General features: G+C 30.8%; 2 protein-coding genes across 2 annotated transcripts in view; one reads left to right on the top strand and one right to left on the bottom strand.

The window, feature by feature from the left end:
- The window catches only part of LOC124354904 (dystrophin-like), a 34860-nt gene extending 33500 nt beyond the window's left edge, over positions 1-1360 (bottom strand). The window contains exon 1 of the mRNA XM_046805701.1: positions 1006-1360. Coding sequence (XP_046661657.1) covers positions 1006-1012 — 7 coding nt within the window. The 5' untranslated portion in view covers positions 1013-1360. The remainder of the gene's footprint in view (positions 1-1005) is intronic.
- Positions 1361-7230: 5870 nt separating this feature from the next.
- On the top strand, positions 7231-27332 carry LOC124354903 (dual specificity protein phosphatase 3). The gene is made up of 4 exons (XM_046805700.1): positions 7231-7488; positions 13653-13836; positions 18218-18441; positions 20311-27332. Exons 2-4 carry the CDS (start codon positions 13658-13660, stop codon positions 20517-20519), a joined length of 612 nt encoding a protein of 203 aa, XP_046661656.1. The 5' UTR covers positions 7231-7488; positions 13653-13657; the 3' UTR covers positions 20520-27332.
- Positions 27333-27730: the final 398 nt, after the last annotated feature.

The following is a 27730-nucleotide window of genomic DNA, read 5'->3' as shown; positions in this document are numbered from 1 at the left end:
TCATACCCTCTAAAATTTTATTTAGAGGTACTACATCGAGGAATGTTTATCGCCATCAGTGCGGGGTAGCATTGAAGTGACCAAAGGCACTTGTATCAGCTTGATATGAACTATTATTCTAAGACGGCAAAAATCAATAATAAAGTTGGTTCATTAGGGTCAAAATTCCCCTAATTTCAGTATTATTCTTATTTTACATTTCCAAAGGATTGTTGATGTAATCATGAACCAATATGAGGTTGACTAACAATCACAAAAATAGCAGTTGACCCCATGCAGCTGTAACTTAGGCTAATAAGGAATGGTCTGCATGGGAAGAGTAGGCCTACATTTTCTTTTAATGTTCTAAATCAATATTTGTCATTTCCAACCCATGAAACCTCACTTTTTTCAGGAGGACAATGGCAATAGGTTAATAACATGAAACTCGTATTTTTCCACTCTAGCCATTGATTTTACATTTACCCAGGCTGTGAGCAAATAGCCTGGCAACAAAAAGGTTAAAAACAATTCTAAAAATGGTCTACTAATGAATCTTTAATCTTTTTCAACACGTAACCCATGTCTGATTATCCAAGAAATTATTAATATAATTTAATGTTATATAATTATATGCCTTTAACACGTTATTTGCATCATAAGCTTTAACTAAAATAAACCTAACCTAAGCTATAATTTCAATATTTCCATAGCATAGGCTAAATTAACTATGTACTTTTTTAATATTCATTGAATATATGTTTATTTAATTTGTGCATCTAAATGTAATGGACTCCAAAATATATCAAATAGAACAGGCATATTATGATATTGTTTGGTCAGTGAGTTCAATTAAGGGTTTTAGGCTAGCCCCAAATGTTCAAAAAATAAATACCTATTACAAAATTATCAAATAAAAAGTGTAGAGGGATTAGAATTGTATTTTTGAATATTCTAATCTCATTTAAAAATATTAAATAGTTCATAAATACAACTGTAAGTCTAAATATTGCATTCAAAACTTACCATCCATAACAGCAATAGTTTTAAACTTGAAAAATTATTATCAACGGTGTTATTTAAAAAATTCATATAGTGTTAATAACAATTAAAACGTATTCAGCAATAAAAAAATTCAAAACGCTTTTAATTTAAACATGAAATACAATTTATGATAAATAAATAAAACACATAACCAAACAAATAATTAAACAATGAAGCGTAAACAAACGCAAAGTACACAACATAACAGAATAGAATGACCAGTAGCACTCATTCAAATTTTAGTCTTGTAACAGAAACTGTGCACTCTTATGACCATGATCACAATAGTGCCAAATTTCATTATTTACTACAGTATTTACAAAAGTTTTTAAAGTCATCACTGTTTATTAACTTAAAAGCTTTTGAACTTAAAGTTATTACAGTCTGCCCTCTGATCTATGCTAATATTAAGAGTAAGAGACAAGAGCATTGATAGCTGAGACAATATTTTTGCTTTGACATGTAACGTGTCAATGTGAGTTATATTTATTAATTTGTCTTAGAAAATGCATTGTTTTGACTAGTTTTAACTATCATAATGCCTTATAAGTATAACAAAATACATAATTGACGTATTTTTTGTATGGGGAAGACTTTGCAAAAGGTTCTTTATGGTTAAGGGCAAAGCGGCCTGCAGTGCTGAACCAAGGATGTGTGTGATTTTCACACAATAATACAGAATCACAGAAATCTTATATTCACAGTCTTGGAATCGGAAATGGTGTCCGAAAACAATTAAATTACAAAGTCTTCAGTTTAGGTTAAAATATTTGCCAGTCCATTTAACCTTTTGACACAATAAAACTGCTATCTTTTCGAGAACCACTAACTAGTTTCTTCTTCAAGTCATTGGGCTTTCAACCTTCAGCTTCTCGAGGCAGATTGTTGAAAAATCTCGCCCCGGCGGTATGATGCTTACGTTCATACAGAGTCAGGCGATGAGCATAGGAAGGATAATAGTTTAAACCCATTTCTGTTTTCATATTGGAGGTGGACTGCTCGATTGCGTTCAAAGCTTTGGTAAGAGTAGCCCATACAATGATTCGACTATGTAGAGGCTAATTAAACCGTTTAACAGATTATGTGCTCTGAACACTTCTCTACAGCTAATCACGCATCCCACACCAACGAATCTTCATAGCTTTACTTCTGTATTATCAATACTCGCTCCAGATGAGTGTGGGCAGCAGACACCTCAAACAGCAACTCCATATCTCAGATGACTTCAAATAGGCGTGATAAGCCACCAGTACAGCGTCTTTGAGTGCTATAGACTTACACTTCTCAAAGTAAAAAGAGAACTTGCTAAGCTTTCGACAGAGATGGTCTAAATGGTCTTGCCAGGCCGAGACGATTATCCAGCCACAACTCCAAGATGTTTTGTGTTATTCACAGCAAGCAGATCTGAAGTTGGAGCAATTTCATCCTTTATGACTTCCAAAGGTAAAGCTGCTTAGTATTTTTTGACTCATTAAAAATTAAGTTCGTTTGCTGCTGCATAAATCTTCCGTCGTAACCAAGCGCCCACAATGAATCGATCACAAGGAGATTTCCGCTGAGCTTCCAATGTCAAGAGAACAGATCTCTGCGTACATGACTGTGTACAATGGTTGTTGAGAAATCCTGGAATCGTTATAAAGAGGATGAAAAGAACCCGGTCCAAGGACCGAACTCCTGGGGCACACCCCGTGACATCGGGGAGAAGACCGGATCTGATTTTTCGACTAGCATTATTCCGCACCATCGTCCCGCTCCACCAACTGCTCCTCTACCTTGAAGATAGATTTGGAAAACCATTCTCAGCGCAGTGGTTCTTGAAAGCCCAATAAACTAAGCTTCCTCCAAATCAGATCATGCCAAAAGCAGTCGAATGCCTTGGTCAATGTCAAGAAAGAAAGCCAGTGACCGATCCCTTTCTACAATTTTATCGAATGATAATGCTCAAGCCATGTCGGTCAGTGCAGTTTTTAAAGTCGACCTCCTCCTTAAAAATCCATGTTGTCCAGATCGGATTTAAGGTGATATTCGAGACAGTGATCAAACATTCGCCTGAGGACTATCTTCTCACACTTGTGAGAAAGTTAGATTAGGGATATAGGCCTGAAATTGCCGACATCCTTCTTTAGGACCCTATTTATGCATAGAAACCACTCAGGAAACTTTCAACTTGCTTGGAAATACACCGAGCTAGAAGGATAAGTATGTGATATGGACTAACGGAGCTGCTACTCGTCACTGCATTTTTAATATTGTGAGGAGATCTCTTCAAGCCCAGCAATTCTTTTTGTTTTAGCTGTCCAATAATCTCACTCATCTCTTCTTACATTAGTTGGGGATAATAAACTGGTCAGTGGAAACCTCTACATCAGGGGGTTGTACATGCACTTATGTATTGATTCCATTTGCTTTTCATTCAAAGTTTTGTCAGCTATTGTAAAAAATACTCATTGAAATGATTGCAAGCGCTTCGGATTCTGTAACAAACTGTACCATCAATTCGAGCCTTTTTTTTTTTTTTTTTTTTTTTTTTTTTTTTATTTTTTTTTTTATTTTTGTTTTTTTTTTTTTTTTTTTTATTTTTTTTTTTTTTTTTTTTTTTTTTTTTTTTTTTTTTTTTTTTTTTTTTTTTTTTTTTTTTTTTTATTTTTTGGGGGGGGGGGGGGTGTTTTTTTTTTTTTTTTTTTTTTTTTTTTTTTTTTTTTTTTTTTTTTTTTTTTTTTTTTTTTTTTTTTTTTTTTTTTTTTTATTTTTTTTTTTTTTTTTTTTTTTTTTTTGTTTTTTTTTTTTTTTTTTTTTTTTTTTTTTTTTTTTTTGTGTTTTTGTGTCCTGAATCTTTCCTGGGATCCTTTCTAAATTTATAGATTTCCAAATCGCTTGACTTTTATTTCTGCTTCTTGAATGAGCTTAGCATTTGCATCTTTTCTGAGTTTGTTTCAGCTTTCAAATCGTAAAGCTTTTTTAGATCGCTATGGCTTTGGTCAGCCTGACTTCCACTGAAACATAGGCTTCCTGTAGCATCAAGAAAATTCGGACTTCAAAACGTCTTGTTTCTTTATCGTAAGAATGAAAATTTTCGTTATGCATTTCTATCACTTACTATTTCTTGAGAGGGCAACTGGCCGTCCCAAGAGCCGTTTGCAATTATGCCATAAAGCTGTTGTATGAGCTTTTCTAGATCGCAATGCTTCATATACGTGTCCCAATGCTACAACAACTCAGGTGTAGCTTTCAAATTGACAATTTCTCCAGTGTTGAGGTGGCGCCGAACCGAAGAAGTTGGATTGGACAGTGGCGAATTTGAAATAGACCTCTGAAAGCCTGGCCTGTATGGTCAGAAATTCCTTATTTTTTCCAGCACCCTGAACATTGAAATCAGGAATAAAGTCGTAAGTTGTGAACACACTGTAACCGATGGAAGTGGATGAGTTGGCCGTTATCCCTTGTGGTGGTAGTAAAGATTCTTGCCATACAAATTCTGCCCAGCAGTTCGTTGAACTCCCCGATTTTTGCCTTGAATATTCAGGCCCATCAATGTTAATGTCTCCGACTAACACTACCGGTGAGTTTTTCACAGACAAGAATTCCCAGGGCAACTGATAGAACCTCAAGGCCTCGGAGGGTCTTTTCTCCAAACTATTATAAAAAAAAAAAAAAAAAAAAAAAAAAAACGAACCCATGTCATGCAACCGTTACCAATTAATTATCAACGATTGGACTTCACCCTGTAGTAAAGGTATCTATCTGAAACATAGCCAATATGTCGTCAGGTGTGTCCAATTCAGCAAGAACAAAGCCAGATATTGACTATACATATGCAGTAAATATAGAGGTCGACTAAATATGTATTGACATTAATAGCCCTATGCGTGATACGTAGTAAATCAGTAATGCAGTTCTTTCCCTGAACTACATCTTCTAACTATATAGCAGTAGAGTCTCTTCAACTGATCAGAATTGTCTCCCGAAACATTAACAAGCATGTGGGTTTTAAGCCAGGTCTTAAATAGTATAAAGGTGTCTACATCACGGTCTAAGGCAAACACGGGGAGTTGCGCCGGGTAGCCATGCTCTTTGTGTCCGAAACAACCGTAAATGTCCTTTAGATGCCTTGGAACATGTCAGAATATACTCTGCCGCTATTGTTAGAGCTGATAAAGAAAGGAAGGAAAGAGAAGATTGGATTTATAAAGACGAAGAGGAGTTGCGGTGCTTGACAAGGGCAGTGGATTGAGGGGAATGTTAAACACTCAACGAGCAAGGTCGCTTACAAGACAAGACTTTGGGTGTAGGGAGACACACTCACCCAACTCACATCTGTATCTTGGCACATTGTTTCTCGTGCAGTTATTTGCTGCATGCTGGGTGGTATCACTGAACTAGCATCAGCTGAGCTAGATTCGGTCGACTACTACTACATCATCCTCCTCTCCAGCGGCTGAAACAGGGGGTTTAGTTCATTATTCAGTAAAGTTTCTGAAATCTAACATAGGCACAGACTTGGCTCCTTGTATCTAGAGTCCAAGTCCGCCTGAAGAGATAAAAAAGTCGGGGATGAAGACGTTCAAATCTTACCTAGATTTCAAAAGATTTCCCAGCAGCTACCAAAGTGTAATCTAGATGATCAGGTATTCCCATTGTCTCGCCAATGCTTTATGATATTTTAGACATGATCGCAAAACAAGGCGGAGAAACCAAGTTTTCCACACATAATGTAGCTATGGTGGAAAGTGTCGATTCAATGCGATTGGTGGGTTTAGCTTCAATTTGATCTCCCGCTCAGAGACGCTCAGAGAAGCGTCTGAACTCTGACGGGATAATAAGAATACCCCGTCATATAGACGTTTTAATGACTAAATTGATTTCGTAAGTTAGTATTTTGATACGTTATTTTTACACACATCGTTGCTATGGTGGGAAGGGTTGATTTAATGAGAATGTCTAGTTTAACACAAATGTACCTTTACCTTCAGACGGACTTAGAATCCATATTCCAGGAGTCAGATCCTTGACAGTGTCCTATTTCAGACACTATGATGAGCGAATATGTGTGTGTGTGTGTGTGTGTGTGTGTGTGTGTGTGTGTGTGTGTGTGTGTGTGTGTGTGTGTGTGTGTGTGTGTGTGTGTGTAAAATAGTATCTTTGAACATGTGCCTGTATAAAACTCAACTTAAAAAAAAATATGGTTGCCTGTAAAGCCGGTTTTACGGGCGAAGATTTTACGTGACAACGTCTTTTTCTCGGTAGAATATTTATTGATATGAATATTATTAAATTGCACAATAGGAACAAGGAATTGAATGAAAATAAGAATTGCACAAATTTTAACTATAGAAATATATTTTGTTTACTAAAACATTGTACATAATTTGAAATTAATTAAAATTTGTTATTGTAAATGGTAAAGTTGAATAAAACATTTACTAAAATTGGAATTTGAAATTCTTGCTAAACACAGTTAAATTCTAACTCCGCGCGTGGTGATTGGTCGGTTTAGTTCGTTTGTTTGGTCGCACTGTTATGACAGGTTAGAGGTTATAATTTGTTATTTTAAATGTTTGACTAGCAATACGCGCTGTTTCTTCTCAATCGACTGAATTACGATTGATTGCAGAGTGATTTAAACTAATAATTTACTTAACACTATCAACATTTGTCAATAGTATGACATAACCTATAAACTCAGTTTCTCAACTTTTGTGTCAATCTAACAATTAATCAATCAATCATAGTTTACGATAATGAAATATCAGTGTACAATTATTTACCTTTATTGTTGTAGTTGTTGTAAATGACGAATCTAAGCACTCCACATTTTCACGAATAAACATAGTTATCTGCTTTATCCCGTGCGGCGGACCCACTGGACGGGCATCGTAACGTTACCGGGCGTTACACTTTTTCATGAGTGACTCCGAGCCGCAACCTAATTTAAGACGTTGTCACATCAAAAATTAGATCGAGTTCAACTACGCATAAAAATGTGTTAAACTGAGTTTTCATGGATTTGTGATTGTAACGTATTATATACTCTATATGTTGTATAATTTCTACTGACTTTCATTTTAGTTCTAAATTCCGATAGTGCATATTAAAAATATTACTACACAAATATATAAATTTGTATCATTCGGCTCGAGTTTTTGTTTGTTATTGTGGTCAGAATGATATGAAATAGATGTGTGTGTAAAATTTGAAGCAAGCCTGTAAGCGTAAGTTTCGACAGACGACACTGACACTAACACCTGCAAGCCTGGGAATGTTAGTTTTATGATTGTCAGTCCTTTCGACGTCAATCGAGTTGTTAGTTTCATTCAAATTAAACAGTGAACAGTGAAATCTAACACTCGTGTGTCTTCTGTCAGTGAGGAAGAATTAGAAGACAACACGGACATTTTACAAAATTTCACGAAATAATACTGCTTTAGTTCAAATAGCGTACTTTTACAGTGAATTGGACATTACAAAGTAAGTTTTCTTTATACAATATAATTGTTCATGATTAGAAAAACTCTTATTTATGTAATTGCTTTTTAATAATAACTTAAAACTTTACTTAATTTTTGTATTTAAGATTATAGATTTGGTTATAATTTTATTTTGCAGTAGGGCCTAATTACACTAATCTCGTCAAATGATCCATTCATTCAGATTTTGAATTAGAGTGTATATTTTTAGTTCGTTTTTAATGTGTGATTGTGCCTGTTTTGGTTAAGCCTACAAACTAATAACATGGGTCATTTAATTCTTAGCATGAGATCTCTGAAAATATATTTGTATAGCTCAACTTCTAAATAGTAAGGTATCCCATTTATTGAGGTTTTTGGATACCACCAAAAGTAATCTAAAACCACCTCTACAATATTGCTGAAGAAACTGGTTTCAAATATTCTTTAGAAAAACTCGATGGAAACAAATTACCAATTTGTAAAAATGTCTGTAAAGTAATGAAGTCAACTAAATATTGCGACATGGCTATCTTGATGATTTTCTTGTAAATTACAATTCTTATTGCTTTAATAACTTTATTCGTTATCAGATCTTCCAATTTTTGGTGAAGAAAATATTTTTTAAATTCAAATTCCATGCCAATTCAACTATACTGTAACTGTAATGCTCTCACATTTTGATGAAATTTCATGTTTGTTCACTTTTTGTCTATAAGCAACTACAAGCTATAAATGTTTTTGCTGTATCTCAAACCATTTATTAGGCCTAGTTGTTGCAGCACATTAATGTTTTTCCAATGTCATGTTGTTTTTATTCATCAGAAAAAAAACATGTATTTTTTTCTTTTATATTAACCAATTGTATTGACATTTTTACTGATAATACTTTGATACTAAGGAGTTCGTAAATTATCAAATTATTAGTACCTAGGTCTACTACCTAGTTCTTATTTTTTGTCAGAAACGAGTTAAACAAGTTAGTACATTTTAATTATAAAGATGCATAGATTTTTTTAATAAGGGAAAAAATAGTCTACTATTAGTTTTGATTATTGTTGGGTATCTGCACCGTTATACGGTAGCACTAATGTGATCTGATCTTGAATTTAGGCACAATCTCAAAGAATGTTTTCCTTTTTTTCTGCCAGAAGTGTGGGGTGTTGCCGAATGTACTACCGATGCCTGAACTTTTGGCAAGGAGCTTTTCTGATTGTTTCTTTTTTATGCTCAGGGAACATTAAATTATTTGGTATGTAAAAATACTGTATCACAATTCAAGGAAGCGAACTTATTTAGAATATTTTACTCCGTGTGTAAACATTGTTCAGGTGGGTTTTACATCAGTGTTTAAATACATTTTTAATTCAATACATGGATTTGTTAATTTATTAGTCGGTTATAATTTAGCTTAATTTAACTCCAGACATGCATGTTAGTGTGCTATGAAATTTAATATGTATGTACAATTTGACTAGAATGATCTAACAAAGGAAAAAAGGTAGTTTTTTCCTACCAGCGTTAGGAAAAAGGAATTTGATTTTGATTTTAAAAGGTCTCGCACCAAATTCAAATTTATATTGGAAAAGAGTGTTTGCTTATTTATTATTAGTTGTATTGAATTTTAAAATTTTCTAATTGCCTTGAGAATCATTCATATAGAAACTTTGTAAGTTATGTGATGATGGACATTTGTTACAGTGCCTTAACATACATTCTATCTTGTTATTTCAACAAACAATATATGATATACAGTAAGTGTGTCTCTCAGCAATACATGCTCTATGAATCCTTCATATAGTAACTGTATTACTTATGAAATAATGGCCATTTGTCATCGTGGTCTTAACAAAATTTCTCTCTTGTAACTTCTACAAACAATATATAATATACCATAAGTGTTTTGTTGTCATATTCTGCAATACATACTTCATTAATCATTAAAATAACATTCTGATTCATCAAGCAAATGTATTTGCCCTACAATTACCACTGGCACTAGCCAAAATACACCTTTAAGTCATAAATAACAAAGCTTTGAAAAGCTGTTTTTCAAATCTTGTTTTTCTTGTTTAAAATTTGTGTACAGCTCACTAGATTATGCAAAATCAGACTTTCTTTGGTGTGTTTTATTTCCTATTCTAACATCTTTCATACCAGGTAAAATCCTTGAATATTCATAACTCTGATAAAATCTTTTCACTTATTCAATGGTTGTGGTGCTAAATTTGTGCTAAAACTGAACACACAATGAAAAAGTTTAAATTTAATTGAATTGAATCATAATTTCTTTCCAAATATGGTACAGGTAAACAGTGTACAAACTAAAATCCAAACTACTTAAAAAATAAACTAAATGTAACAATCAAAATCCTGTAAGTTTAGTTAATAACATGCAATTAAGAGAACAATTTATATAACTAGTTGTGCATTTGTTAATATTTGCAGTTAAATTATTTTAAAAAGTTAAACTTATTAAGTATTTAATTTACTGTCAGTGGTAAATGAATAAAAACATTTCCAATATAAATTTTATTAATTTACCAGTGATAGTAAATTAAACATTTTTTCCAATGCTCCAAGATTCTTCATTATTAAGTATTAATTAATAAAAAATATTAGTGACCTAGGCAATAAGTCTACATGGGCCTGTAGAAAGCCTGTATATAGGTTTGAGTTGCTTTCATGAAATCGTGGACAGATTGTAATTTGTTGTTGTTATTATTAAATATAAAATCATGTGAACCTACATGGCGTGCACAGCACATTAATTATTGTACTAATGTCAATTTAAGCAAACAATTAAAAGTAATAAAATCTATAATTTGGCATATTTCCAGAATCAAGAAAAAAGGAATGATGGAGTATTATCCGTTATATATAGTGATTGTTTGCAGAGGATTAAAGTAAATGCAGTAAAGTGAAATAAATCAATTATACTAAGAGCTACTTAAACCATTCATAATTGTTGGTAGTGTAGTGACAGGTTAGATAAGGGGGGGGGGCAATGTTAGAAGTAGTCCCCTGTATGTTGAAGATTTTGGAAATCTTAATTTAGTTGTTTCGTAAAAATATTTCGTTCTTACATTATAAATGTATGTTTTTATATTGGAGGTGGGTTGAATTTCTCTAATTAACAAGTGTAACTTTAATGATTTAGAGTAATATCAGTTTGTTTACAATTAAATTTTCTTGTATTTTTATATTGTTATTGTAGAACTTGGGTTTGCTGCTTTTTTCTCTTTCTTTTAATTAAGAAGCTGATAATGACTCCCACCCAAGTGCAGGATTTGTTTCTATTTGGATTGGTATATTTTTCTCAAGCTGTATATTGTTGTGTAATGTTACTTGTACTTGAATGAGAAAAATAAACACATTTATTATTCAGCCGTAATAATTGATTCAGCCTTGTCATTACTGATAAGAGACAACCATTCATTTGAGCGTTTCTTACACGTAAATACAGATGGTGAATTGAAAATGTGGTGATCAGGAAAATATTGACAAAGATTTTTAAATAGAAGATGGGATGTGTAGCAAGAGTTAGTAAACGATATGGGTTTACTAATTTGCATTGGAACAACTCCAATATTCCGTACATATTGAGTGTTATGAGAATGTGAAGCTGCTGAAAAGTTGTTATAAATATGGGTGAGGATTGTTTTTATGAAACTTTAATGGATTGACAGAATAGCGATTTCTTGTTTCTTGATATAAGGTGTCAGTAGGATATCTCCTACGTTTGTTGTATGTTGTTTATAATTTTATGATTTAACAAATGTTGCTTATTGTAAAATTATATTGTTTTTTAATTAAAAGGGACACCCTATTGAAATGGGTTTTCAATATCTGTTTTATTGAAAAAACTATTCCATTATTCCAGTTACAATATTTTCAGAAACTTTTATTTGGTTATATTAGTAACGATGTTTACTTTTATTTTTTTAATTTTAGCTTACTTGCTACTGAGATACTGCTAAATAAAAGGCATTCGTGATCAGACAAGTGAGATCGGAGAGATTATAAATTTGTTATGTGAAAGATATTATCAATATCGTGCCTCCTATGTCAGCTCTCCGGTTGACACCTGTTTGTCTTATTTAAACTGTAATGAAAAAGAATATATATACGAGTAATAAGGTATAAGAATCTTTGTTATGATGAGCAACATAAAATTAATGTCTCTAAACAAAATAGATTGATTTTTGTTGATTTATAATCGTGTAACCTGAGGTCGTTCACTGTTACGAAAGTTCACATATAAGCTCACTTATATGTGGTTGTGCCATACTTTGAGTCTGGAAATCTGAAATTAAATATCCAAAGTAACAAAATATAGTGCTTTGTAAATATTTAACGGCTGTTAAAACAAAACAAAATTACTTACTAATTACTTTTATGACACATTCATGATTAATTGTGTAGTTTACAAGGTTGGCTGAGCAGTAAGATCTGTTCATTTTATGTATATAAAGCTTCTGTAAGTTTACGTTTGAAAAAATTCTCCTTAATTAAGTTGTATTATGTTGGCTTCATCCCATTTAATGTGATGATTTTCAGGCAAGCAGTATTGAACAGTTTTATACTTTTCCACTAGCTTTTGTATTTTCTTTATGTTCTTTAAATCTCTCATTTAGTTGTCTTTCTGTCTTGCCTATATATTTCCTATTTCAGGAAAATGCTAACTGTAAACAAAGTTTGTTGAGTCCTGTGTGCCATTTTTAGATTTGGTTTTTATAAGTCTAAGAGTATTTTGTGTTGTAAAAGTTCTAATATTGTTTTTCCTGCCTACTGTTCTAATCCTGGCACATGAGTGATTGATATTTATGCGAGTATTTTTGTTTTGAGATTGTTATGTATTATTTATTTTTCACATGTTTTTGATAGACTGAGGGTATCTATTTTTTACAAGATCTAGTTAAATGTTGATGATTTCTTCTTTTAACTTATCTTTGTCTAAGCACAAGCTCTTTGCTCTATCAAACAAAGAGTATGCGATGTCTTCTTTGATAGATAGTGACAGAGAAAGGGAAATTTATATTGGACTTCTTCTACCTATGATTGGGGGGGGGGGGGGGGAGAAATACTATGCGTGTGGGACAAAAAATCATTTAGTTAGTGTTTCCATGAGTAAGTTGACGAAGGGAGTGTCATCCACATATCTCCACCAGATCCTTGGTCTGAACTGAGTTGCTTTTTCTCAAATTCTTCCAAAGAGATATTTGTGAAAATGGATGATAGAGGAGACCCCTTTACTATTTCTTAATATTGATGGTAAATTTTACTCTAGGTCAAAATAGTTACATTAAGTGCATATCGTAACAGTTCCCAGAATGTGTGGATCGAAAATTTGGTTCTCTCTTTAATTTTTTATCTTCTTTTAACTGAAATTCAATGATTTTGGATGTGTCTGGAACTGGTACATTAGCGAATGGACTTTCAATGTCAAAGCTAGCCTGTTGGTTTCAGCCAATTTCAAAGTGTCTGACTTTGTCTTTGGAACTTTTTATAATTAAAGAGTCAGTTTGTCCTGCAAGTGGTGTCAGAATACCCAAGAGAACTTTAGATATGGAGGTTGTCATATTAGAATTGGTACACTCAGTGTCTAGTAACAGGATTTAACTGTTTTAGAGTTTAAATGCTTAAATCTTATCACTAATAAACAAAATAAGACTGTACATTATATTACTTTTTGTATAATTTGAATTAACAAATTTGATTTAATAATTTCTGGGTATTTCAGTTAATTAACTTACATTTAAAGATGTTGTCTTTAAGCACTTTTTATGTTCAAGAACCAGTGTGTACTTGTGCACTGGTCACTGGTATTTTATCCATTGCACCCTATAGCTAGAGCAAAAATTTATTAAAATTTTAAACACTTTTCAATTTTATAATGAGTAAAATCACGCAACATGTAAAAAACCACAAAAAATATTTACAAAATTACTAGTTATTCATCATTTTTTGTTTCGATTGGATATCCTTAATTTAAATGTGGTAATTTATTACATTATTATTGATAATTTATTGTGTTTTAGAGCCCTATCTCCACTAAGTATATAATAACCAATATAGTTTGTATTCTGTTTTCTATCTGTGCAGATTATTTTGTGAATGAATTACAATTAGAGTAGTAATTGTTTACTATGATTTATTAACTAACAGAATGGTTATATCCTGCAGATATCATGATGAGAATGACAAGGAGAGAAGAGGAACTAGCTGCACGGGAGCTGGCTCATGTTCTTAATAACACCCGCACCATTTATAACCCACTGCCAGGGTATGACAAGAATGTTTTCCATGAACGTTATCAAATTGGACTGGACTGTGATGAGGTTTATCCCAACATTTACATTGGTGATGCGTAAGTGTTTTTATGTAAATTCTGTATAGTCTATTTATTTGTCTGTGGGTCTTGAGTCAGGCATGAAAAGTTTGTTGTTTGGTTTTCAATGGCAAAAAAATGACCACTTATATGGAGTAAAAACTAAAAAAGTGTCAAGGAAACATGTTTATTTAAAATAAGTAGGCATATATGTTTATTTGTGTAACGTCATTGTAAATAAATACTTTTAGACCTAAATATTTTAAATCTGTATTAAATTATATATTAAACTAGCAGTTTCCCGCGGCTTCGCACGCAATTTCCCGTTGAAAACAGTACACTATATTCACTTATTCTTTTTCTATCACATTCTAAACATTGCTGAGATAATTGACAGTCGTTCCTTCGTGAGCCTCTTGGGCGCATTATGAAGGTATGTATCATACTCCTGCCTCTATCTTTCGTGGTTTTTGCTAGGTGTTGATAAGTTATTCAGAACAGTTACTGTATACGGATGAATCTCGGTAAACTAATTAGGTTATAAAGAATCACATTTGGTCTGTTAAAATTAATTTTCTGTCTAAGATATTTCCAGTATTATTTTAGGAGTGTGCCTTCAAGAAAATGTATCAAAGAAACCAAGTTTCGATCATAAAGTGTCTTCTTTCGGCTCTTTTCATTTACCTTCGATGTAACCAAATTCGATTACCTTATGTGCAAACATTCACGGATTTGTATAATGAGGTTGTTTTCATAATAGCGTTTAATAGTATTTTCTTTGAATTAAATAGTTTATTGATCATTGATGCAATCTGAATTTAAAAACACTACTGATCAAGCACTTTACAATAAAAATGTTTTAAATTTTAAATGTAAACAAATGTTTCTGGCTCTTTGATGAACTTCAGCTGAAAGTATTATCAGCTGTTAAGTATCAGTTCGCTTTGTATTACGTGTCGTAGCGCAGTCTGTCGGATCCAATATAAAACACACCAACATCAACAACAATTTATAATTAAAAAATTAATGAAATAAACTATTAAAATCTCTAAAAGTATGCCTATGTTACTTCCAGGAACGTGTAGAATCACTGTACAAAATTTCACGATGTTTCGTGCATTGGTTCCAGAGTTATAACGGAACATACAAACAAACATTCGCATTTATATATATAGATCTATATATGATATAAATTATATGTAATATATTAAACAGTAAAGTAAATTTAATACAATTTATTTCTGTTAAAGTTAGAAATACATAAACAATATAAGGGAAAGACAACAAACAGAACAATATTTTGGTGCAGTATTTCAAGTTATTAGTTTTGTTTCTGATAGTAAAATAAATATTTCATTTTATTTGCCTTGTAGCTCTACCTAGTATCAGTATATTGGCTTTAAATACATTAGTGTGGATTCATAAATGAAGTCAGTCTGTAGTTTACTTCTGATGCTGTGTTAATTCTCAAACAGAATTATTTCTATCCATGTGTAGGCAACAATTTTAATACTAAAAATTACTTTGTGGCAAATATGGATCTTATTGTTTAGACCTATTATGGCCTAATCTCTGTGCTACACATTTTTAAAATGGCTAATTTTTTGAATAGCATACTGAAGAAGATAAATGTGAAAATAAGCAAAATATTTTATTTTTTAATGCATATATTTATAATGCTATGTTCAATAATAAGATTGTATACAATATAACAACACTATTTATTAATAGTTTGATTGGGTACGACATATTTTATAAATTCTTTTATTTTTCTTATTAGTTACTTTTTTTGGTTTACTGTAAGTTATTATTACAAATAAACCAATAATTTAATAAGTAGAAAACAAAAGTTTAGTTTCTAGCTTTATTCTACAACTAGAACTTATCCACAGCTTCCCTCGCAAGTCTGTGACCTTCTTAGTGAAAGCACTTATGTAATATCATGGAACCCTATGATATTTTTCAAATGGACATTTATGGCAATACATAAGGCTCTTATTATTTCAGTGTTCATGGTTAAGATGATCAAGTGGTAAAGAAAAAATGTGATTGGCTACTATACTATGATCTGTTGCCAATGGCGCAGTGTAGTGGGTACGGCGGTTATCGCAAGATAACCAGATCAAGCAACGCCGAGCGTGGCTGCTGCTTGGACAGGTGACCGCTGAGCGATCCTGTCCTTGCAAGCGGCCCGCCTGCCCGGCCATTGGTGGTGGTTCGGAAGTCACCTTTAAGCCGTTGGTCCGCAGGTTAAGTGTTAGAGAGGGCTTCTTAGCCCTAACTTCGCCTGGTAAAATAAGACGTTCTTTACTTTTTTTTTTACTTTATATGAGGTTTTGTGCCTTTAGGCACGTTTCTGGTTTGAATGAATTATATTATTAATTATATTTCCAATGGAACAGTTGTATTTGCCTTGCTGCAGATATCAGTAAAATATTTACACATTTAGGTATTGAAAACCTACTTTGATCAAAACAAAAACATTTAATTCCAGCATTTGTAATCTACTTCCAGTGTAATATAATGCCAGTGAAATAGCTGAATTTGCCTTGTTGTCCTGATCAAGAAAATATACTTGTAATATACAAGTACACACGATTGTAATATACTTCCAGTATGAGGAAGTGTGTTCAAACAACATTCCAAAATAAGATTTTGCATTATAGAAGTCTTATTGTTTTTTTCGGACTGTAGTCAAGGAAAGAATGGCTTATTAAAGCATGTTTAGTATCCATTCCTCTTTTTTTCCTTAAGCCACTGTAAAAATACTGTATCACAATTCAAGGAAGCGAACTTATTTAGAATATTTTACTGCGTGTGTAAACATTGTTCAGGTGGGTTTTACATCAGTGTTTAAATACATTTTTAATTCAATACATGGATTAAATTGGTCACTTGCATAATCTGTAATAAGTTAGACAGTAACTTTGTCTTTATTATCTGCATTACACTATAATGAAACACTGAATACTTAAGATTTTCTAACATTTAAACAAAAACAAATGTCTCAGCTACTTTGGCAAACTTCAGCTGAAAGTGTCAACATCTGTTTACTTTCAGTCAAATTTGGAGTAGATTTCATAAATATTATTATTAGTTAACCAAATTTAAAAATATTCCAAGAAACTTTTCCAATGTTTTCTCTTTATTAAAACCTTTCTTGGACAAATACTTTACAAAAGAAATTAGCCAATTTCGTTCTTTCATTCTAGAGATTAGCATTAGAAGCCATTTAGTGACTCATTTTTATTATACAGGGTGTCTCAAAAATTCCCTCCTCTATATAAACTTCTTATGAATAGGGATGGAGTGATTTACTTTGGGTAATGACCAACTGTGGAGTTTTTTATGTGTGAAAATCTTTGACTCCCCCCCCCAAAGAAGGGGTATTTTGGGGGCTGGTCAAAATGTTTAAATAGGATCCCCTTTCACACAGTAACTGCACTGAATATTCTCACATACTAACTGGTAACTAATAAGAGATGACATGGCAAAACCAGCTATTGGTATTCTCAGGACTTCCTAATGGGCTTCGGTCAGAGAAAACAAAACCTAATAAATGCTATATGTTAATCATGGTTGTTGAAGTTTGTTGATTCTTGTAATAACTTATTTTATGATTTTGTGTTGTAACTTCTAAAAATAAATAGTAAGTGAATGTTTTATCTGCCTTACAATAACTTAAATTAACTAATAACTTATGTAAAATGTTTATTATTGAAGTAAAGTATATACTATTTATTAATCTTATATAGTTTCTTTCTCAGTGTATTGCAAGTAGCATTTATATGTAGTTGGGTTTAACTTTGTGTTCCGATTTAGAATTTGTTTGGCATTACAAATGAAGAAAAAGAAAAGTAAACAAAACTAATTTTAAATTAAAGCCTTATAAAACAATAAACAAATTTGTTGTTTATTGTTAAAAATATACAAAATATCCCCAAAAGATTTTTAATGCTAAACATTTTTTTATAAAAATAGTAAAATTTTGTGTTTATACGAAAACCCACATATATTTACATTCAAAAATATATAAGACACGCTTATAATAAAATCTAACTTAAAGCTAAAAATGAAAAAATACTCTAGCTTAAAAATGGCAGTTTTTAATGAACAATGTTTTGAAATCCATCATGAAAAAATTAAGAAGACATACATTAGATTAAAATGTTTTGGCTTAAATAAATGATCCCACGTAGTTTCTAGTGATTTGAAGGTATGCAGAGTAATACTATGAAGCATTGTTAACAAAATAACACATCTTTGTTTCTTGGCTACACTACAACAGTCTATATTCTTCAGTACTATCATGTAAATACACAGAAATGAATAAAACAGTGTAATGTTGTTTTATTCTAAAAAAAATATAAAATCCAATTGGTTAATTGTCTTTCTCAAAAACAACTTTAATATGTTGCAGTTCATCAGCCAAAAACAAGCAATATCTGATGAAACTCGGCATTAGTCATGTAGTGAACACAGCAGAGGGCAAGTTGCTGGGGCAGGTTGACACGGATCAAGACTTCTACAGAAATACCACCATCCAGTACCTTGGGTTCAGTATCATGGACCTGCCGGTGTCGAACATTGGGCAGTACTTCGCTGAGGTTGCCGATTTTATGGAAAAGGCGATAAAGGGTGGTGGTATGTAACATTTTTTTCAGTTTTTCTAAAGAATTTTATCAGTGAGAATTGTGTTTCAATTTTTTTCACTGGCTGAGCGTTAGCAAAGTCATTTCCTTGAGGAACTGGAAAAATTTTATTTTTGTCTGCCTGCTGCACAATATCTCGAAAACGAACAGACCTGTAGACTTGAGATTTTGCCTGAAGCTTCATTTCTGTACACAGAACATTGAATTTGCTGATGGTGCATGTCACTCCCTGGGATGTAGCTGAACGTTAGGTTGTATCCAAAACAACGTTACGATAATTCCAATTTGAATTCAAGGCATTTAAAGTTTGTTTAGTGCTTAGATCACATTAAACAATGCATTGTACACATTTAAATATTTGCCCTAACTAATTTCAGTTGAGTTATTAAAATAAATATTGTATAAATCCGTTTAATATTAAAACAATATATTTAATAACATAAATAAATACAATATACTTTTGGAAACCAGTAAAGAATATAAATAAAGCCTGCTCCACTGACCTCATGATTCATTGTTACTTATTATAATGGGGAGAAGGGTTCTAGTCATATAAAGGGCAGTACAGACTTACTAATTCTTAGTAATTTAATGTTAACTTTTCAGTGCATCTGTATATGCGAATAAAGAATAACTAATAAATAAATGACTGTGAAATGTATGGTTAAGTTTCACAGTATTTTACATTTTAAAATATAACTATTTGACTAAAAATTATTATTATTACACTTGTTATCAGTAGTTTGAAAAACAAAATTCTACCAACTATACAAAATGTTAGAGAACACTTTAAATTAAGAGCATCATAAAGTAGCATTCAATTTAAATCAATCTCAATGCAATTTTATTAATACATTGAAAAAGTTTGGAATAAAATGTGTAAGTTTTATGATGTATGGCATGTAAATTTTAGAAAGAAAAATAAGATATAATAAGACTTATACAGCCCACTTAGAATTCATTGGTATTAAACTTTATTAATATTTACTATATAAGGCCACCATATTCCAGCAACCTCAAGTTCAAGCATTGTTTTCATAAAATTATAAAATAAATCTATTTTATGAACTTTGTTATATGTGGTAAAAATAATCAAAATTTGTAAAGATTATTTATTCAACTAGTGACATTCTGTTACAAGTCTGCAAAATATAAAATTAATGGAGTACAAATTAAAATTTTCTCTAATCAAAATTACAGTTAAGCGACAATAGAAGAACAAAGCTAACAGTTCGTGGGCTATTTGGCGTAATGCCAGATTACGACAGTGGCCAGGTAATTTGGTCTCTTTGACTTAATTATAACAACTCTGATGATTTTGTAACTAATTATATTTTTCATATGAAGAAAGGCCTAACGGAGTTCTTTTTTATAACTCCTGTGTAATCACCTGTTGTTTTAAAATATTGTAGCAGTCTTCTACCTGAATATTATAATAGGTTGAATAGTTTGAATCCACAAAGTACTATGTAGTGTGTAATTACCAACATGATCTACCTTATGAAGAATTGATTTTCTTCTTATTCAATGTTTGTTCTAAAAAACAAGAACATATTCCAATTTTTCCAAAATAAGCTTTATACTGATGTTATTATTTTCAGTGTTGTGGTGGTTTGTATTTATAATCTTGATTTGTAATAATGGCCATGCTCTTATCATACTCTATGATTCCTATGAAATTTCAGATATGTTGTTGTTGTAATGTAGTCTAGTATTTTAAGTTTGATGAAAAATCACCTGCCATAAAATTATGAAATGTAGTGCTTAAAAGTAAATAAACCAAATATTCTGGTGCTTTTATAAGCCACTAGCAAAGCTTAAAATAATATCTGGTTGTAAGCAAAGATGTGCTGTTTTACAGGTAAAGTGCTGGTTCACTGTTTAATGGGTATGTCAAGGTCTAGCACTTGTGTATTGGCATATCTGATGATCAAGGAGGGCATGACGGCTGCAGAGGCAATAAAACAGGTTCGACAACATCGTGATATCAGACCTAATGATGGATTTCTTCTACAGTTGGTACAACTGGATTACAAGTTGCAGGCCCAGAGATTAGGCTACTCTCAATAATTTCATCTTTTCAAGACTACTTAAAACATGATTGTTTTTTTTTTAAGTTTAAAACAATGTTTTACCTGATTTCATGATCTTGTTATAAAAATTAAGTATTCTGTGATCATAAATATTAATTTTTAACAAGGAAGCAGTTTTTTACATTGTAGCATAATTATTATAGTATTAAGTTTGCATTGTAACAATTCTATTGGTTTTTAGCATATGTTAATTATAGCTCAACCAACGGAGTGGTTCATTATTTTACAAATTGTTAAACATGCGACCATCAGTTGTTTATTTCGAAGTGTAGTTTGTGATTTGAAAAGACTATTGTAACATAGTAATACAAAGTATTGATGTCTAATATTGATTAAAATGTTTATCTCTAATCAGTACAATAAGACACTTTTGACATGCTGTTGTTAGGCTAATAATTCTTTCATCAGTCCCTGCAAAGTGCCTCTTACTATTCAAAACAGTACAAACATGATTTTTTAGAATTTGGTTTTCTCTTGAATGGAAACATCACACCTTAGTCGTCGCAATGTTACTCATGTATCTTAGTATATTCTGTTTTCTTAATTTTTAAAAATTAAACAATAATTGAATTTAAATATTACAGGGTATTTATAATTAGTAAGTCAAACTACTGTTAAGATAAATTTTATTTAGATTATAGCAGTTTATACATTTTAAAATAAATGAGAAGCTATTTTACACATTAAGACTGCAGGGTAAAATTGGAACGATATTGCTAAGGTAAAAAAGAGCTTTTTAAATTAATTAATTAGTATTTTTTATTTTACAAATAATACCCTTATCTTTGTTCTTGTAACCCATAATATTTAGTAATGTTTAAGCGCCATGGAAATCTTTTTTTGTAGTTTTGACTGGTTTTACAAACAAATCGCAATAGTTCTATAAGATATATAATTAGTTATGAAACTTTACCTATTGTTTTCAATTCATTATACAAACAAAAATTATGTAAATGATTACCTTCAAAAGTATTTTCGACAAACAGTGATACTTTCATTATTTACAACTATTTAGATGAAAAATATTTACCTATTGCTATGGAAACATGCTATTTTACACTACTCTGACTACAGTTGTGAGTGTCCTTCTTGTGATTGTTAAAAAGTAAACAACACCTGGCTGCAATGAAAGAAAAATTAATATTTTAATACAGTAATACCAACAGAAACATTATATACAAGATAGTTAAGATTAAGAAGAATTAACAGCCTGTACAGTGCTGGTATCTAGCAGACACCAGTACAACTACGTTATCAAAGTTTCATGACTAGACCAAGGCCAGATTATAATACAGGCTAGAGTGCTGATCAGAACTAATTAAATTGACATAAATATTTTGTAAAAACTTTAACGAGTTTGTTGCAGACAACTACTAAAAGATTATTCATTCGTTTATAATCAATCAGCCTGTAATAAATATATGAGGAGTATATACCTGGCTGGATGGATAGTGTGATGTAGTGACTGGTGGAGGAGGGGGGGACAGCACTCCAGATTGTATTATAGTCTGGCCTCACAGTCCGTAGACTGTATCGTCATGGCATGATTGTGATACCACTACTTCTGGTGGTTAACACCTGTTACAGCATGCTGATGAGTTAATAGACTTTATAAGCCTAAGTAATCAAAGAAAATATATTATAACTCCTAATAATTAATTGTGCTTTACAAATTAATTTAATTTTAAACTTGGAATTCATGTTATATTTGGTCAAATGTAAGTTCCAATAAAACTTAATTTAGACCTCAATAATCTGATTTTTATTGTATTTTAAAATCTATATAGGGATTTGCGCAACAACTTATATTGTTATAATTTTGTAAAGTTTAGGAAAACTTAAATTGTAACACACATAGCATACATTCTAATTCACCTTCAAACAAAATTTGTATTTAAATAATTCAGATTACTATTTTAAACTCTAAATTATTGTTATCATAAATATTACATAACATTTAACTGTTGCAATTTGGCAGATTTTACCAAATTTTAGAATTTTGTACATTATTCTAGGAGAATGAAAAAGCCCACACCATCTTATATTTTATTGTTACATTTAAATCACTTGTAATATAAACTGTGACAACATAAAGCAACTAATTGTTATAACATACTAATATTTCCTTTAAAATGAAATAAACTTTAATGTATTATTATAACTGTCACCTTAATCAGTGGTGGATCCAGTAAGTAGGAAAAGAGAACAGTGTTTTGTGAAGAAGGTTTCTTAGGGGAGAGAATGTCCACCAGAAGAGAAGAGTTGTTAATTTTCTGGGAAGGATTACAGTATTCACTTAACAGTTAATTAAGGCTTTTTTATAATAAACTTGTAATTACAAATTTTGTATTAAATTTATATAATAATTTTATTATTAGTTCTAATAAAATAGAGACTGAAACATTAATATTGTTAATCAATTTTCAAGTTCTCCCTATTGCATAATTGTATACAAAATAATCCTTTTACTTGTACTTAATATTTATATTTTCTGAAAGGTTGAATTATTTTTCTCAAATTGCCTCAAGGAAAGGCAGGTACAAAAAAATTATACTTATATTATAGAAATTATAGGTATAAAGCAAAAAGAATGTAAGTTTAAATAATTAATTGAAATGGGTGCACAGTGTGGGACTTAACTATTAGTGGGCCATTACCATACTAATTTTAGTAGTCAACACTAAGTTTTTTCCACAGCACATTAAGTGAACTAGCCACAGTTAAAACTAACATGCATACAATGAATTATTTCTAATCATGCATTTTTTAAAATTTTGTTATGTGCCCTTGCATTGACACATTATTTGGTAAGTTCTGGAGGATTGCTCAATAAAAGCGCACAGGACCTCTTAATATTTTAGTAATTTATTATACACTGACTAATTTTTTAATTTGATTGGAATGATTACAAATTTATTGAATCAGTTTACTCCATTTACCTTATATTGTTTTATATCTCAGAAAGAGAATTCTAAGTTTTTTGTTTGTTTCAATATTAGATGAGTCATATATCGAGACATAAACTAGTCATGATAGTTTATACTCTAGATGTATGATGGCTAGGTAAGTAGCCCTACACTGCTTGTACCGAACATTTAAAATTATCTTATTTGAATCATATGGGTTCTTGTAATAAACAAAAACTAGAAAGACGTTTTTGTGAAAATTTGGCAGACCTCATGAATTAGATTAGCACCTAGCCAATGAACACTCACTCCAGATATCTCAAAAACATTGCCATTTTTTAGTTTTAATATGTGATGACCAAGACTCGAAAGGTCAAATATTTCTGAACAGTACAATATACCAAATAATTATTTTATCATTCATAAACTTACTTCTGAATAAACTACACAACACAGATAGAATAACATTTTCTACAAAGGAAAACTCCCTTAGCACCTCTCTGGATCCACTACTGTTATGCATAAATGTTAAAGCAATAGAGATATACCTGAGGAGTTTATTTGACAATGTTTATTATTCTATAGAAGTGTACTTAAGAATTGTTGGTTATACATCGAAATGTGATGCCTTTATTGTTATTCTATCTAGTACAGGGTCTTCCAGTTCTAATACAAATTACTTTCAAATAATCAATGTACAGGTTGTCCCATGAAGAAGTATATGCGTGTTAGATTTTCTATTGCTAGCTAATTTCTTTACCAAACTTGAACAAACACTTTTAATGGGAGTATCATGGATGTCCTTTAAACTCCTGCAAGTTCTGAATATTGGAAATCCATGATGTTTGATGAGGCAAACAAGATGGCTGAAAGAAAAGAAATATAAGGAAAACAATTTCTATTTTGTGTACAAAACTTACGGTATATAACTGAATGTTTGGCATTCTACTACTTGTGTTACTCTGGATAAGTTTCAGTTTTGTTTGTATGATTTAATTTTCATCAATATTTACTTTCCTTTTAAATTAGTCTGTATTTAATCAGAATATTGTGACATTAAAAGTTTATTTTTAAACCTTAATCAAAGCAGTACTGTACTCAACTATATTTCTTTTGTCCACTCTTTTGTTTCAGTAAGGATCAGTTTGTTACAATTTTTTCACAGAACATTTCCTTATGTTATATTAAGAGTTGTGTGGGGTTTCAGAATGATTAGTGGAGGAATTAGTGAGCATTAGAATATTAAAATATGTTTTTATCCATTTGTGTGACATCCTGCAGATCAACATTAATATCTAATACATTTAAAACAAAGATAAAATATTATGTTTAATGAATATTTTAAGTAGCTAAAACACAGCTCATTGTTCAACAGTGATTCTGCTGTGTTTCTCATAGATTCTTAGATTGATCATAGATAGATATTAAAAAAATAACTAATCGTTTATGAACTATTATTTAATAAGCAATTCTATTCAGAAATACAATTCTTGTACGGTTTTTGTAAGAAAAGAGTGATGGTAATGTTGAAAATCCGTATTAAGGTGATAAGTTTAGTAGTAAAGTGATTATGACTGAATACTGTTCTTATTACTTGTTACAAGTAACTTTTATTATTGATTTATAAGTATTAACTACTTAATGATACTAATTACTACTTAATGTTACTGATTGCTGTGTTACTTGACTGACAGTTTTGTTAATGGATCAGTTTGAAACTCATATGTTGAATACTATTTTATTCCTAAGTTTTGGTAAAATAAATGCTGCTTGTAAAACTAGTCATTGTAAAATAATGTTACCTATTTTATAGTGATAATAAATCGTGAAAAAAAGTTATTATATTAATATTATTGAGATTCTCATAACCATCATTATGTATAACCAATTAAAAAAATATTGCTGCATATAATTGGTGGTGGCCTGAATTTGTACAAATCAGGAGAAACTTGATTATTCAACCAGAAATAGTATATTGAATTACACAACAGTGGAAAAAGAGTGATAAATCTCCCACTTATAGTTGAATTATCATCTTATGTAAACAACTTGGACACATTTCTTCTTAACAAATGGAAACAGTCATTCGTGATTTCAATAACTTGCAACCCTTTTAGCTATTAAAAGTTTTAAACTATGACTTGTACATTTTTTAATCTGCATAACTTGATGTAAATGTTTTGGTTTGTTAACAAGGTTTTTTTAAATGTGACCTTCAATTTTATTCACAATGTTCGAGAAGAAAGTTGGATAGTTTAATAATATATTTAGTGGTTCCACTTTAAATTGTATTAAAATTAATGCTATACAATTTCGATCATCAAGCCACCACTGGTATATATTTCAACGAAATATTCTGACTTATTTATTGTAATGTAATTTATACTTTCTATAGCATGTGTGTTAGTTTACAATGTATTCTCCATTTTGCATTATCAATATTTGGTATGCCTTTTTAAATTTATGTGTAGTGATGAATATAAAATGGTATAAATAAAATAAAAACTTTCAAGGTTAATTTAATTAGTCTTTACATCAACACAGTATGGTTTTAGTAAATAACATCCACTCAAAATAGTTTTAAATTTAATAAACATTTTAACATCATATATGACTGATTTATAATATACACTATTGCCAGTTCAAGGCAGTGTTAAGAATTGCACCCTTCAGATTGTAATCTATTCTTCCATCACTAAAGTTGGGACCAAAAGAACACTTCTGACACAAGCTATTTCATATTCTCTGCCATAGATTTCATAACTAAAATATGTTACTAGCTTCTATACAATATTTAAAGGTGCTTTTACGGTTCTATAAAGTATCAAGCTTTGTTATAAGATTTGAAATATACTACTGTTATTTCTCTAACAATTTGTGTGATATACATTTTATAGTTTTGTTGATTTGTTATTATTTAATATACAACATTCAATTGAAATGTTACAGGTGCTACAATATTTGTTTTCACTTTACTTATAATGTATGAACTATGTTTTAAACCTTAACAAATGTTAACCTATGTAACTTCAGCAAGGTGCCCATAAGATAGGTTTTATCTTCATTTTATATGACATATTTTTTATAGTTTTTAATACCCTAGTTCTTTGTGCTCCTCTCTCCTTTAGAAACAAATGTATCCTAATTAGTCTCGTACTTAGTAGTAGTTCTATTCTTTTTCAAATAAAAATGGCACCAAATTAAGTGACTAAAGTATACTTTTTTGAATTAAATGATTTATTTTGTTGGATGAAATACAGTCAAACTGTAACAGCATTCAAAAATAGAGTATGTTCTGACTTTTAGGAAACGTTTTGTTCAAATTATGTTATTAAATAACAACATTTATCGAAGCATGATAAGTCTTTTATCAATTTTTGTGTGTGTAAAACACCAATCATATTTTATTTTACAATGTTTAATAATAAACATTCCACCAATAAAGACAGTTATATTTTTCAGTGAATTGTAGTACCAGTCTTAATTTTCTGTTATTTGTTTACTGTATGTGAATTAGTAAAAAGTAATATCATCATCATATATAATGCATATCTTGTCAGAATATTAGCTACTCAATAGAAGTTTTAGTATTTATGTATAGAACTTACAGTAATATCACAAATATGTATAAAAGTAGATGGCACAGAAATAATTTATCTGGTATCATACCGATATGGTTAAGACTCAATATCAATAATAACATACTTTATTATACACTAGAGCACTAATGTGTTATATGGTAGTTAAGTTATTCCAAAGAGTCTGAGTAGAAATTCTGTTTTCTACAGTAATGTAATTTATATACATATAACGTTGTTGAATGAATTGTTAATGTTAAATGACCAAATGTCACATATTATATTTAAATACACAATAACAAACTATTGTTGACTTTTATTATTCTTGAGTTTATTTTCTGTGAATCGATCAGATTGCAGATTAGTGGCATATGTCCTGAAAAAATCCTATTTCCTTTACAATCCTTTCATTGTGAAAACAAGCTTCAAACAAAGAATGGTTTCCTGTGTTGTGGGATTGGTGGAAAGGTATTCTAAAGTTATGCACAAAGCTCAACACGTTAAAGTCTATTGTAAGATAAAAATGTAACATGCCTTTACCATTTGACTTTAGTAGTAACTTAAAAAGTACTAAGATCCACCGAGGTATTGTCGATAGTAACAGTGATGACATGCATCAAAGTATTCATGATGAAATTATTGTAATATTAAATTCATATTGGTGTTCATTTAGTATTGTAATTACAAGTAAAACTTTGTTTTAC

The sequence above is a fragment of the Homalodisca vitripennis genome, chromosome 2 (assembly GCF_021130785.1).
Source record: "Homalodisca vitripennis isolate AUS2020 chromosome 2, UT_GWSS_2.1, whole genome shotgun sequence".
NCBI lineage: Eukaryota > Metazoa > Arthropoda > Insecta > Hemiptera > Cicadellidae > Homalodisca > Homalodisca vitripennis.
This window is presented reverse-complemented; position numbering and strand designations above follow the sequence as displayed.

Coding starts and splice junctions, on each gene's coding strand:
- LOC124354903 (XM_046805700.1), top strand. CDS start 13,658: ATGATGAGAATGACAAGGAGAGAAGAGGAACTAGCTGCACGGGAGCTG. Junction 13,837..18,217: donor AACATTTACATTGGTGATGC/GTAAGTGTTTTT, acceptor AATATGTTGCAG/TTCATCAGCCAAAAACAAGC. Junction 18,442..20,310: donor AAAGGCGATAAAGGGTGGTG/GTATGTAACATT, acceptor GCTGTTTTACAG/GTAAAGTGCTGGTTCACTGT.